The 13,209-nt window shown below is 39.0% G+C and overlaps 1 protein-coding gene across 1 annotated transcript in view; it reads left to right on the top strand.

Moving 5' to 3' along the window:
• The first annotated feature begins 248 nt into the window (after nucleotides 1–248).
• The window catches only part of FHIP2A (FHF complex subunit HOOK interacting protein 2A), a 30,596-nt gene continuing 17,635 nt past the window's right edge, over nucleotides 249–13,209 (top strand). The window contains exons 1-5 of the mRNA XM_074373564.1: nucleotides 249–506; nucleotides 6,988–7,066; nucleotides 8,894–9,063; nucleotides 10,750–10,854; nucleotides 11,324–11,446. Coding sequence (XP_074229665.1) covers nucleotides 462–506; nucleotides 6,988–7,066; nucleotides 8,894–9,063; nucleotides 10,750–10,854; nucleotides 11,324–11,446 — 522 coding nt within the window. The 5' untranslated portion in view covers nucleotides 249–461. The remainder of the gene's footprint in view (nucleotides 507–6,987; nucleotides 7,067–8,893; nucleotides 9,064–10,749; nucleotides 10,855–11,323; nucleotides 11,447–13,209) is intronic.

Genomic DNA, 13,209 nt, shown 5'->3' with positions numbered 1-13,209 from the left:
GGCAGGCGGCGGCCTCTCCCTGCCCCTCCCGCCCCCGCAGCATCCGGCCGCCCCGCCGCAGGGCAGGACTGGCCTGGCCTGGCGGGGCCTCCCCTGGCCGCGACAGCGCCCCCTGCAGGCCGCGGCGGGCAGAGCGGGCGGAAGGAACCCGAGCCGAGGTGCCACGGTGTCCAAGCCGGGGCCGCCGCCGCCGCCGCCAAGCGTCGCGGGGCCCTGAGTCCGCGCCGAACGCCCTCCTCGCCGCCCGCCACGTCCCAGCGCCCGCCGGAGCCGCCGCGCCGCCCGCGCACCCCTCGAGCGGCCGGGCCGGGCCGGGCCCGCCTCAGCCCTCTGCTCGTCCTCCCCGCCCCGCACCGGCCTTCACTCTGGAGCGGCCCCGGCAGCCGCAGCAGGGGCGGCGGCGGCGGATTGAGGAGCTCTCCAGGTCGTCCCGGGAGAGGCTGCTGCAGTCCCGGGACAGGATGTTCTCCAAGTTCACCTCCATCCTGCAGCACGCCGTGGAGGCGGTAAGGCCGCGCGGGCTGCGGGCCCACGACAGGCCGGGGATGGCGGCGGCCTACGCGCCCCTGCCGGCCCCGGGGGAGCCCGGCCGCCTCGGCCCGGCCCTCGGCGTCCTCGGCCCCGCGGAGGGGCGAGGCCCGGCACGGGCGCTGCGGGGTCGTCGGGGCGCCGGCGCCTCGGGCCTGGCTCTGAGCAGACCCCCTGCTCTCCCTCCCACCCCGGGCCGGCGTGGCTCCCTTTCCCTCCTTCAGGAGGTGGGCGGGGGTCCCCGGGAGGATCGGCCCTCCGGGCCCGGGTCGGGGGTCGCTCGATTCCTCCGATGGGAACAGGGGAGTCGGGGAGCACCTGGCAGGCCCACGGGGCGCTCCTCCGTACTCCCTGACCGTTAACCTTCTCCGCAAAAAAGTGATCAGCGTTGATCAAGACAAAAGAAGCGGCCTAACGCTGCTTGGGTTTGTTTTGGGGGGTGGGGGTGACAGGAAAGGGTGCTTTTGCCCTAGGTTGGGGGGCGGCTCTGGCGAGGAAGCACCCACCAGACCCTGTTTCGTAATCTTCCCAGCTTTTGCTTTCTCTGGCCTTGTGGCCGAACTCAGCTGGACCTTATTGATTGATGTGGAGGGCCTAATTGAGGGCGGTTTAGACGGCTCCCAAGCCCGCACCCAGCGCCGAGACCATCTGTTTCCTTTCCTTTCTTTTTTTCCTGGACGCTTTTCGTTTTTCCTGCAATTATACTCTCCTTTGAGGATTTTAGACACCAGCCTAAGGAGATAGTATTCAAATATCCTAACACTAGTAAAGGAGAAGTAACTAACAAGAAAATGTCTTCCTGCTGTTTCAGTGATGAAGGGTCTAGTTGCCTTACTTTTATTGTTTTACTTTACCCTGGGAGAACTGCCCAAGTTGAAAAATGCGTCTTGGGAAATTTATGAAGTCTAGTTTTGCTAGACATGTTACTTTGCTAGTTTTTAGTGTCATTTTTCTTTCTGTGTTCAGTTTGTGTGATACAGCACATGCAAATCTACACAACTTTAAGGAAGAAAACCCAGTTGTAACAGAACAGCTTTTATGGCCAGATAAAAATAAAATGGATGTTTAAAAGTCAGTAATGAAAACAAAACTTTAGTACAGTTTTTATTTTAAGGGATACGTGGGAAATGTTTGAGTCATTTTAGCTGTACTCCAAGTTCTTGGGAAAACGAGTGTATCAAATCAAACAAGACAGGGTTTTTCATGAATGAAGAGCAGTATTACTCTTGAGGGAGATGACAGCTTTTGACTTGAAGGCAACTTTAATTTTATTTTCTTGCTTATATATGTATTCTGCAGCATCTCATTTTAAGAATTTAAATGAAATTTATAAAAATACAATGACATTTACATTTTATATTATTCCTTAACTTCAAATACCAGAAATCATTTAATTACAAAATTTTTTTGTTGAAGTATAGTTGGTTTACAATGTTGTGTTAATTTCTGGTGGCTAATACAGTGATTCAGTTATATATATGTTCCTTTTCATAGTTTTTTTATTAAAGATATTGAATATAGTTCCCTGTGCTATATAGTGGGACCTTGTTGTTTATCTATTTTATGTATAGTAGTTAGTATCTGCAAATCCCAAACTCCCCAGTTTATCCCTCGACCTGCCCCTTTCCCCCTGGGAACTGTAAGTTTGTTTTCTATGTTATGTGGGTTGGTAAGAATCATTTAATTTTTAACATTGAATACAACTTAGCACTGAGATAATTGGGAATACAATTTCTTGTGTTATTTATATTCTTTACCAAAATTCAGGCTGATGTTTACAGAAATAAGTACTTAGAAAAAGAAGGGTGGCTTTCATGCCCTCCCAGTAGACTCATTTTTGTCCTGAGGCCTGTGTTTTCTGTCTGCATTATCTTTTTATAATTGTATATGTTAGCAGCCACCAAATTATCCATGTAAATTGTCTGACTCTAACTCTGTAACACCCAAGTTCTCTTCTTCGCCGAGATTAGTGAGAAAAAGTTAGAGTTGACTATATTCATCTGGTCCTGGGAACTAATGCATTGCATTTAGAAAAGTAATGTTTTTATTTGCTTAGAGTTAATGTTTTCAGCTATGATATGTCCCAGTTTATCTCAATAGGAGGTTAAATCTCATGAAAAAATTTTGGCATAGTCTTTTTTTTTTTTTTAATTTCTCTTGGAAATGAACTCATATGTAATGATAAATAAGCCATCTTTGTGGTATTTAAAGAATATTTTTTGCCGTTTATTCAGCTCTGTTTGCTTGACCTTTTTTTTCTGTATACTAGTCAAACCATTCTTCAGTTCATTTCAGTTCATTTCTTTTCTCTATTCTTTTAATTTGTCTGCCCAATTAGCATTTTCTGATACAGTTTTGAAATTGTCATAATTATCAGGATTCTGCAGAGATGGGAGATAATCCTGTATGCAGATGCTGACATGACCTTTTTCAGTTGTGTCATTGTATGAATCTGTAATGTTTTCTCAACCATTTTGGTATTACTACTTCCTAGATTTCTTGATTCAATTGGATGAACCTTCATATGGCTTTTTAGGGTGACCCAGATACATATTCATTGAAATGAGACTTAAGTGTAGGGTTTTCCTGATTGTTTAAGTAACGGTTTCTCCTCACTTCCTGTCAACTACTTACAAGGAAAAAAATACAACTAAGATATTTTCAAAGATCAGTATTCAAAAATGTGTTGTTAAGCTGATAGGCTGCATTTTGAATTTAAGAGAGAAATTCACACCTTGATCAAAAACAAAACTACAATATAACTCTTGCCTCTCTTTTCAGAAATGACAATTTTCCCTCAGTATAGAAGTGATTGGCCATTAACAGTTGTGAACAGAATCTGTTTTGTTAGCCAGTTACCACATGTCACAAGTCTGAAATCAGGCCTCATGTGGTTAGTTCTGAGGTGGAACTGGATCATTTTAGCACAGCTTCTCTGAAGGATAAATAAAACACCTTCCATTAAGTACGATTCAGTGTTTGTGGAGGGCCTGGTCTGTGTGAGGTAATCTGCTGGGAACTAGTGTCTTTTAAATTCCAGCCAGTTCGACCCTTAAGGGCAGATTTATTCCAAAGAGATAAAGGACTGTGTCAGGGAAGAAATTTTTATCTGTCTTAACTAGCTAATTCAGTGGAAGTTATTTTTCAAAATTTGAACGCAGCGTTTTCTTTCTAAATTATAGTTAAGAGTTAACGATGATTGCTGGGACCAGCAATTCCTTGAAAATCTACTCTGCACTAAAGATTAAAACACCAAATGAAACATGTAGTGTTTTCTTTTTCCACAAGTGGTGTCTAACTAAAGTCCTCGAGTCGTTCGGCAAATATTCTCTGAGCCCACTGCGAAAGCGTGGCACAGTGCGAGTTCACAGTGAGATTGCGCTGGGAGACGACACAAATGCACAAGTAAAAGTGTACGCAGTGCACAAGAGTGGGGCACAGGGTTCCAGCCTTGCCTCTGCCTCTTACTTCTACCCTGGACAAGTTACTTCATCTGTGTACATGTCAGCTCCTCATTGTAGAATGGAAATAACTGTACCTATCTGATAGAATTGTTGTCAAAGTTAGTATGAGATCATGTATATGAAGTGCTTAATGCAGTGCTTGGCACTTAGTAAGTCTCAGTAAACGCTGATCATTATCGTGGTCGCCATCATCATCATCGTGGTCGCCATCATCATCATCACCATCATTTGGATGCTTGTTCAGCCAGAGAGTTCTGGAGGAGGAAGGCAGCAGGCACTTAGGACTGGAGTAGGTGGGGAAGGCTCTCTGGAGGAAGTGAGACTTGAGCTGGACTTTGGAGAGGCAGAGAAGATAGGAAGGACATTAGGGAAGTTGGGGAAGGAAGAAGCATTTTAAAAGATCCGGGCGTGGAATGTTCGTAATACACGTGAGACGGCAGATGTGGCATTGAGAGCACTGGTTCTCATCTGAGTTACCAGCGTAGGTCCTTTGTGTGGTAAGCGTTGTGGAGAAAGGCCAGGTTTCTCGTCACAAGTAGTGTTTCCTTGGGCAGGTCAATTATGGCTTTGGGTCTTAGAAGGAGTTTCGGTAAAATTGGAATATATTATGAGAATTTAAGACCATATGGTAAGTGTAAACTTTGTAGCACTGTGCCTGGCACATAACTGCTCATTAACTGGTAGCAACTACTGTGTGTTCACTCGGTAAATGTTACTGAATGCTTGCTGACTTGGAAACTGGGGATTCAGTGACAAAATAGATGATATAATCTTTGTAAATGCATAGAGTTTACAATCTAGTGGAGGAGATGGCTAGCTCAGCAATTATATACTTGAGATAGGGGCAGGAAAGTCATGTCCACGTTAGGTATTCAGGTCAATTTTTGGTTGAGATAGTGAACGACTGCATGCATTTTCAAAAATTTAATCTCTGTATTGTAAAACGTTAACTCAGATTAGAATCCACTCATGCTGATTCACACATCTCTTCCTTTTTTTTTTTTAGCCCAGAGCATAAATATTTTTATGTAATGATGATACAGGTTATTTGTATGTTATGATTCAAAATCAAAAAGGCAAGTTTATGAGGAAGTTTTATTTAAATAAGAAAATTTAGTTATGTTTGAAGAAGATTGTTACTAAACTAAGTTATTAGCAGTTTAGAACTGTTTCACTGTCTACTTAAATAGGTTTCTCAATTTAAAGCAAATTCCTGTGGGAGATTCACAAGCAGGCAACACTATCCTGCTCTGAATTTGACTGTTTAATAGCAAAGGTCCTGACACAAATCCTGTAAGACCTCTGATTTAGTGACTTTCCTTGTAAACAGAGTTAAGTCCCAGGGGTGAAATAATCTGAAACAAGGATGCTGTCATTCCTCATATACCTGGAAATTCCCTTGGAAAAAGTTAACAAATATTTCCACTTGAGAAACTAGGTACATTTTTTGAAGCACCATGCTTCGAGTTTGTCCCAATTATTAATACATAATTAATGATAATTGTTAATACTACATAAAGCTGGTGTATTAAAAAAAAAAAAGGTCCCCAAAACGAGAGATTTTATATATTTTGAGGAAGATTCTAAAAATAGGTAGCTGATTAAAACAGATTTTTTAATCTAAAAATTTCAGGAAGATTATTTTGTTTTCTCAAGTTAACTCTTTCTTATTTTTCTTTCTAATTTTTTTCTCTCAATCTCCCACAAGTAATTTCCCTCCCCACGTTCTTCGTGAAGTATAATAACCCCAAAGGGTTTAACTGCTTTGTTAAAGATCTTAAAGTCTTTTTAAAAAATTCATAGCATTCTGTTTGGAAATGAGATGGATGTTCAGTGTGGTGCAGATAGGCAAGTATGAAAAAGCTGAACATTTTTGGGGTCTGTTTTTTTCCTGACTGCGTTTCCTCTTCTGGATTGAAACACTTGAGATGTCATGACCAATGTTTATATTTTGCTCAATAGTTTGGAAATTGTTTTGACAGGGTTTCGAACTTTGAGGTCCCTGCTGGGGGCACCAAGAAATCCAAATGGAGCAAGCAGAAGTATAGGAGTAACATGACCTCTTAGGCCATCTGGTCAGAGGAAGTCCATGAAAATGGAAGATCTCGCTGCCGTAGTTCAGGTCCCCAGAATAGAAACCATATTTGTTCTTAAGTGAGTGGGGTCAGTTCTGTACTTTGTGACCAGAATTTATTGACGATACGCGGACTGGGAGAGTCCTCATTCTTTTTTAAAGAAAAGAAAATATTGTAGAAGATGCATTCGAATCTTTTTCTATCCCTTTAATACCTGCTTGAAGTACTTGTAAGTTTGCTATGAGATGGCTGAGGGATAAAATTTTGGTCTTAAAACTTCTGAAGTAAATTTCAGAATTAAAATGTAAAGTCTTTTTGATTTTGTGGAATTTAAATTGGTAGTGTCTTGTTCATGTAGTTATCTCGCTAGAAATATGCACTGCCTAATCTAGCCTTAAAAAGGAAAAGATTTACTTCTGTATGTCATTGAAAGTAAAGAACAGTTTCCATCTGATTACAGGGTTGACTTTGGTATATGTTTTAGTAGTGGTGCTGATGTGTAACTAAATACATAGCAGCTTTTTACTGTTTTGCATTTCAAAGTCCTAGGTACAAAGATCCCTGGTTATCAATAATTCCATTTTGCTGATACTTTAATAATAGAATATTGTGTGTTTTCATTTAACACTGTTACTTTTGAAGCCATATGTAGTTTCAGGGGAGGGGAAAAAAAACCCAGTACTGTAGTTTAATAATAATGCTGATACGTGATTTTCTTCTTTCTTAATAAATCATTGTATTTTATTGGATCTGATGCATTTTTTTTCTCTTTGACATCTGACATATAGACTCGAATTAAAGCTCACCCCTTATTCTTATGCTGCTTTTGCATCATTAATAGACAAATACAGAGTTACAGTTAATGGGAAACTTTTAATGCCATTTTCTCAATTGTCGTGGTCTTTTTTGTGTTTATGTAGCTTGCACCTTCTCTTCCTTTACAAGAAGATTTCGTGTATCACTGGAAGGCAATAACTCATTACTACATAGAGACTTCGGGTAAGAAACAATGCTAATATTAATTAAACAGAAAATTTGTGAAATATTAAAATATATTTCAAGCTAGTTTTCAAAGTTATTTTACATTTAAACTTATAAACAATTTATTTTACTTTTAATTCCTCTCGTAGATTCATTCAAAAATAAATCCATTGAACACCTGTTAGGTGTAAGCGTTGTTCTAGGCACTGGGAGATACACCACTCAGACCAAAATCTGTCGTAACAGAGCTTGTATATTGATTAGAGGGAAGCAAACAACAAGTACACAAATACATACAGTGTGTCAGATGACAGTGTTAAGAAGGAAATGAAGCAGGCTAAGAGGGATGATAGAAATGTGTGTTGGGGCAGTGGGGGAGGCAGATGGCTGTTTCAGATTAGAGAAAACCTCATTGTCTGCGGTGACTTCTGAGCTGAAGTCTGAAGGCGGGAGGAAACAAGTCTGGGGGAAATGTCCCAGGAGAGTACACAGTGCACCAGCCCTGAGGCCGGAGCAGGCCGCATACGTGGCATGTGCTAAGATCTTCCAGGAAGCCAGCGTGGCTAGAGCAGAGTGAGCAAGAAAAAGGAGAGGAGATCACGTTAGACAGGTGGCGCCCTGTGAACTGTTATAAGGGTTTTGCCTTTTACTCTAAGATGGGAAGCCATTGAAGAGTTTTGAGCAGAGGTGTAAAATAATCTGTCTTAAAGGGATCACTTTGGCTTCTGTGAGAAAATTAGATTGAGAGCATGAAGGGAAGCTGTGAGAACAGTTGGGGGTTTGCAGTGGTCTGAGAGATGCCGGCCATTTGCTTAGACCAGGGTGGTCGTGGTAAGAGGTGACTGTAGTCTGGGAATATTTTGAAGAAAGCTTTGTTGATGGATTGACTATTGGGTATGAGATAATAAGAGTCAACGATAACTACAAATGTTGGGGCTTAGGCAGTTGGAGAAATAGAAAGGCCTCACTGGGAATGGGGAGATTGCAGGAGGAGCAGGTTTGTAAGAGCATTTTGGACAAATTCAGTTTGACACCCATTATATTTCCAAATGGATATGTCAAGTAGACAGGAGGAGATAGGACTCTGAAATTCAGGGTAGAAGCCTAAACTAGACATATGGAATTGAGAGTCATCAGCGTTTAAGCAGGATTTAAAGCCATGAGACTGGGTGAGATTATGTAGGGATAGCTAAGGATAAGTGGAAGAGAAAGTGTTCAGGAATTGAGCCTTTGTGTGCCGTGTTTAGAGAACGGGGAAATGAGAGTGAGAGCAAAGGAGATTTTGCCTTTGTCCGTGAGGTAGAAGACAGCCAAGTAGAGAATGGTGTCCTAGAAGCCGGAAGAGGAGAGAGCGATCAGTGTGTCAAATGATGCTGATGTCAAGTTGATGAAGACTAGGAATGGGTCATTGGATTCACCACAAGGAGCTCATTAGGGGTCCTGATAAGAGCCATTTTAATAGCAAGGATAAGAAAGAAGACCTGATTGGAGTATGTTTAAGGGAAAATGGACAGAGAACGTGCGTAGAGAGTATGTGTAGACTGCTCTCTTGAAAAGTGTCAGTGGAAAGGAGAGCCAAGAAGAAGAGCAGCAGCCACAGAAAGAAGTGGCGTCAAAGGGGTTTTTACTATTTTTTAAAGATGAATTATTATGCATGAATACTAGCTTATGGAATTTTCTTTCAGAATATAGATTGTTTTTGAATAAGATATAAACCTCACTTAAGTGTATGTAGTTCAGATTTTTCTCAATTTGAAAAAGAAGAAGGAAATATAAAGAGTATTTTAGGTATAAATGTACGGATTAAAAATGTTTAAATATTTGATGAGTGTTTTTATTGTTTAGATGATAAAGCTCCAGTGACAGATACAAATATTCCATCTCATCTGGAACAGATGTTAGTAATATTGGTACAAGAAGAAAGTGAACGGGAATTTGGAGAGACGGGGCCATGTATGGAATATTTACTTCATCACAAGATCTTGGAAACGTTATATACCTTAGGGAAAGCTGATGTAAGTTCCTAATGCACATCATATTCTTGGGCATGTGATATACGCATTCATATTTTAGAGATAAAGAAGCTGCCAAGCACTAAATTTAATTACAGAGGTACGTATTAAGCATGGCAGAATTTACGTCAGTCTGTGAAAAAAAAGAAAGTGTACGGCCTATATGAATATGACTTTCCACAGAGATGGCAAAGCTTCCAAGTGCTTTAGACAGCAGCTGGTCCTGCTTAGGCTGCTTAGAACTAAATGCTTATGAAAAATAGACTCAAGTGCACATGCTCAGAATCAAAGAATATGAGAAGGAACCCAGTGAAAACTGGGTTACAAAAATCAGAATTATTTTTCATACTCCTGAAAGAGAATGTCACTGATTATATTCTGACATTAACTACTGATGAGTGGAGCCAGTTCAAGTAAGTCTCTGGTTAATCTTCCTCCTCTTTAAAAACAAGGAAGTGATCACCAAAGGACCTCTCCCACCTCTCCCCAAAATCTGTGGTTCTGTGCTCTGAATTTCTAGAATATATGTGAAAATCAAACTAAAGCCCTCCCGCCAACTAATAGGTATGTTTGAACAACAAATAGAATTATGAAGTAGAATTAAAGACAGTTTCCTTTTAACTAACTCTATAGTGCTCCAGTTCATTTTGGGGTTAAATTCATTTAGTTTATGTTTTCCAGGCAACATCTCTGCTTCCACATATCCTACAGTTCATTCCCCTCCTCCCTTCTTTTTCCTGTCCTTTGGAAAGACGGATTGTGCAATATTAAATTGAGAAAATATTAGTCGATTTTTAAGCAACTGTTAGTAATTTTAGTTCTAGTAAATTTATTTTAATATTGATGATTGTAAATACTGTGTTTTATCTGAATAATTGAAGGTATTTGCTATCTTAAAATATTATTGTGTTTAAGGTTATAGCTTATGCTATTTCCAGATAACATGTCTATGATGATGTGTTGGAAATATTTATTTTGTGACTATATTTTAAATCTGAGGCAGTCTAAGGTTAATTATATAACCTTGTTAATTCATACTCTCTTAGTCTTCAACATGAATAATTGTCAGGTTTACCTACTTTTCAGCAAATATTTTAAACAACTGGCATGTTATCAAAACATATTTATTAAATATTCATTGCCTATAATAATCATAATGTAAATAATTTTGCAACTAATTTAAAACAATGTTGTTTGAATAAATCACAGCAGGTTATACATAGGATTCCTTTGTTTACATACGTGTGTTAGAAGGCTTTATTTACTCCTACATATGTATGATGGAAAGTTATTGATTGCCTGTCATTAGTGTAGGAGACAAGACTCTCCCTTTGCTTTGGCCAGGGAGTTTCATGTTACCCTAGCGTTTAGAATATAATCAGGTTGGCATTGCCTGAACCAGTTACGCATCTCCACAGCGGCACGTTATCAGCATGCTGTTTGTAACTACATCAGCCTTTGGTCTCATACGCTACATTATAATCCCAAATATAATTTTATTTATAGAATACTAGTCAATAATATGAGATTGAGAATTTTATTCTGACAAAGTCATTAACTGGTTAATTGCATTGACTTTTGAAGGTGGAATATATTCACATACGTTGTCTCCTGTTTTTAAAATTTTTAAGTAAATGTGTTTGCATTGTCTGTTCTTTCCTTTTTGCTTTTCTTTTTTCCTGTATCCAGTGTCCTCCAGGAATGAAACAGCAGGTTTTGGTATTCTATACCAAACTTCTGGGAAAAATCCGGCAGCCACTACTTCCACACATTAATGTGCATAGGCCCGTGCAGGTATTTCGTTCCCTTTGCATAAAACTATTTGGTTTGCTTCTTTTAATGTAGAAATAATTTTATATGATTTTTTAAGAGTAAAAATAACAAAGGAAATTATTCTAAAAATAACATGCAAATTAGCAAATACTTGAGCTTTCTTTATGCATGACATTGTATTAAATGCATTTCTTGTCTTTGTATTTCTCTTTTAAAATTTTACGCATTCATTTTACCTTTAACTTACTTCCATGACATCTTAAGAAGAGTTTATTATATACCTCATTAATTTTTTAAAGTAATATATTTGAAAAATTTCTTACTAGCTAATTTATTTTGATATAGGTGATGGTAAGTAGTGTTCTTTCTGAAAAATGCAAAATATTTGCATTATTTGAAAATTTTAAATATCCTGAAGGTAAATGATGGCTGCCTACATGCTTGTAAAAAGTAATCTAAGTTTAAAAATTTGTTTTGAATTTTTTGACAGAAATTAATTCGACTATGTGGTGAAGTCCTTGCAACACCAACCGAAAATGAAGAAATTCAGTTTCTCTGCATTGTGTGTGCAAAGCTGAAACAAGATCCCTACTTGGTTAATTTTTTTCTGGAGGTATGGTATACTTCTTGTAGACCTTCAAAGTGTGCATATATTAAAATGATCATGAGAATGGAATTCTATGAATAATATTGGAAGGAATTACATTTATGTAGGTATCAGAAAGCTTGTTTTACTTCTCAGAATTATTTTCGTTTAAGATCACTGTTTTATTTTAACTTTAAATCTCCTGAGAAAAATGATTCTCAAAGAATGTGATTGAGCCAGATACACAGGGCTGGACAAACACAGAGCCAAGACTTAGAAGGAGTGCAGCTTGAAGGGCAAATCAGGAAGAGAGATGTCACGGGAATTTATAAGCTATCATGTTTTCAGCCAGGCCTGCTCTAGTGTGGCGTGTGGGTAATCTGACCTGGGGTAGGTGTAAGTGTGTACACATTTGGACAAGATGTGAAAAATCACGAGTTACCACCCCACCTCGTTATAGCATTTGGGATTGCTCAGTACTATTTTGTACTGTCTTTTCATAGCCATAGTCACCGAATCATAGTTTATGTAAATCAATTTGTATTTGGATTTTACTTACAGTTTTAAATTAGAAAATAATTTTTGTGTATTTCCTGGTTTCATTCCCCATTTTTTTTTAGCAGTAATTATTTAGAAAAAAAATTTTTTTTAGTTAAAAAATACATATTATATATTTAGTTTAAGGTATAAGTTACATGCAGTACAATTCACTCTTTCTGCCCTATAAGTCTCTGAGTTTGACAAACACATCCAGTTGTGTAACCGTCACCACAGTCAAGATATGCAGCAGGTCCATCACCTTACCTTGTGTCCCTTCCTGGTCATCCTGTTTCCATTCTGCCCCTAGCAATATTGATCTGTTTTCTGTCCCAAATTCTCTTTTTTCCAGAAAGCTGAAAATATAATTAGCCTTTTGAGGCCTTTTATAATTCACATAATGCATTTGAGAGTCTTCCGTGAGTTTGGTCCTTTATTTTGCTGAGTAGTATGCCACCGTATGGAAGTCCCATAGTTGTTTATCCATCCACTGGTTTAGGGACTTATGGGTTGTTTCAGGTTTTGGGCACGTATGAATGAAGCCTCCAGTATATTCACAGATTTTTGTGTGGATTTAGGTTTTCATGCCACTTGAGTACCTAAGATAGTATGTCTGGATCATGTGGTAAGTGTATGTTTGCCAAACTTCTCACAAGTGGGTTTATCATTTTGCATCCCATGGACAATATATGAGAGTTCCGTTGTTTCATATATTTGCCAGGGTAGATGTTGTCAAGGTTTTTTTTGTTTTGTTTTTTAAAATTTTAGCTTTCTGAATAGATGAACTCATTTTTTATTCCACTTTACTGAATAAATAATTCAGGACCCTATTTTGCATTCTTACTGGAGGTAAGCCAGCAACCCGACTGCAAAATTGCGGGAATTTAAATTTCCAGGTTACTGTTAAGGACTATGAATGCCTGTTTTTCATGACATGTATCATATTTTGATAGTTTGCTTCAAAATGACTGGAATAGCCTTATGATTTCAGATTTGAAAGATTTATTAATGAGGGTGATATTACAGTCTTTTTAGTTTTTGATATAACTATATCAAATATTGCAATTTGGCTAAGTGTGCAATTTTTCTTCTCTAAGTTCATTTTTACTCAGATTTTCTTAGATACCTAAGTTACTTTGGCTGCATAGATTTTTTTCCAAGCTTAAGCTTTTAGAGTTTTTCTCAGCATCTCTGAAGCTTGTTTCAGAAGTACACAGCCATAGATGAGAAGCAGAGAAGATTTGCAGGCATAC

The sequence above is a fragment of the Camelus bactrianus genome, chromosome 11 (assembly GCF_048773025.1).
Source record: "Camelus bactrianus isolate YW-2024 breed Bactrian camel chromosome 11, ASM4877302v1, whole genome shotgun sequence".
NCBI classification, from domain to species: Eukaryota; Metazoa; Chordata; class Mammalia; order Artiodactyla; family Camelidae; genus Camelus; species Camelus bactrianus.
Note: the sequence above shows the minus strand (reverse complement) of the source record. Positions and strands in the feature narration are given on the sequence as shown.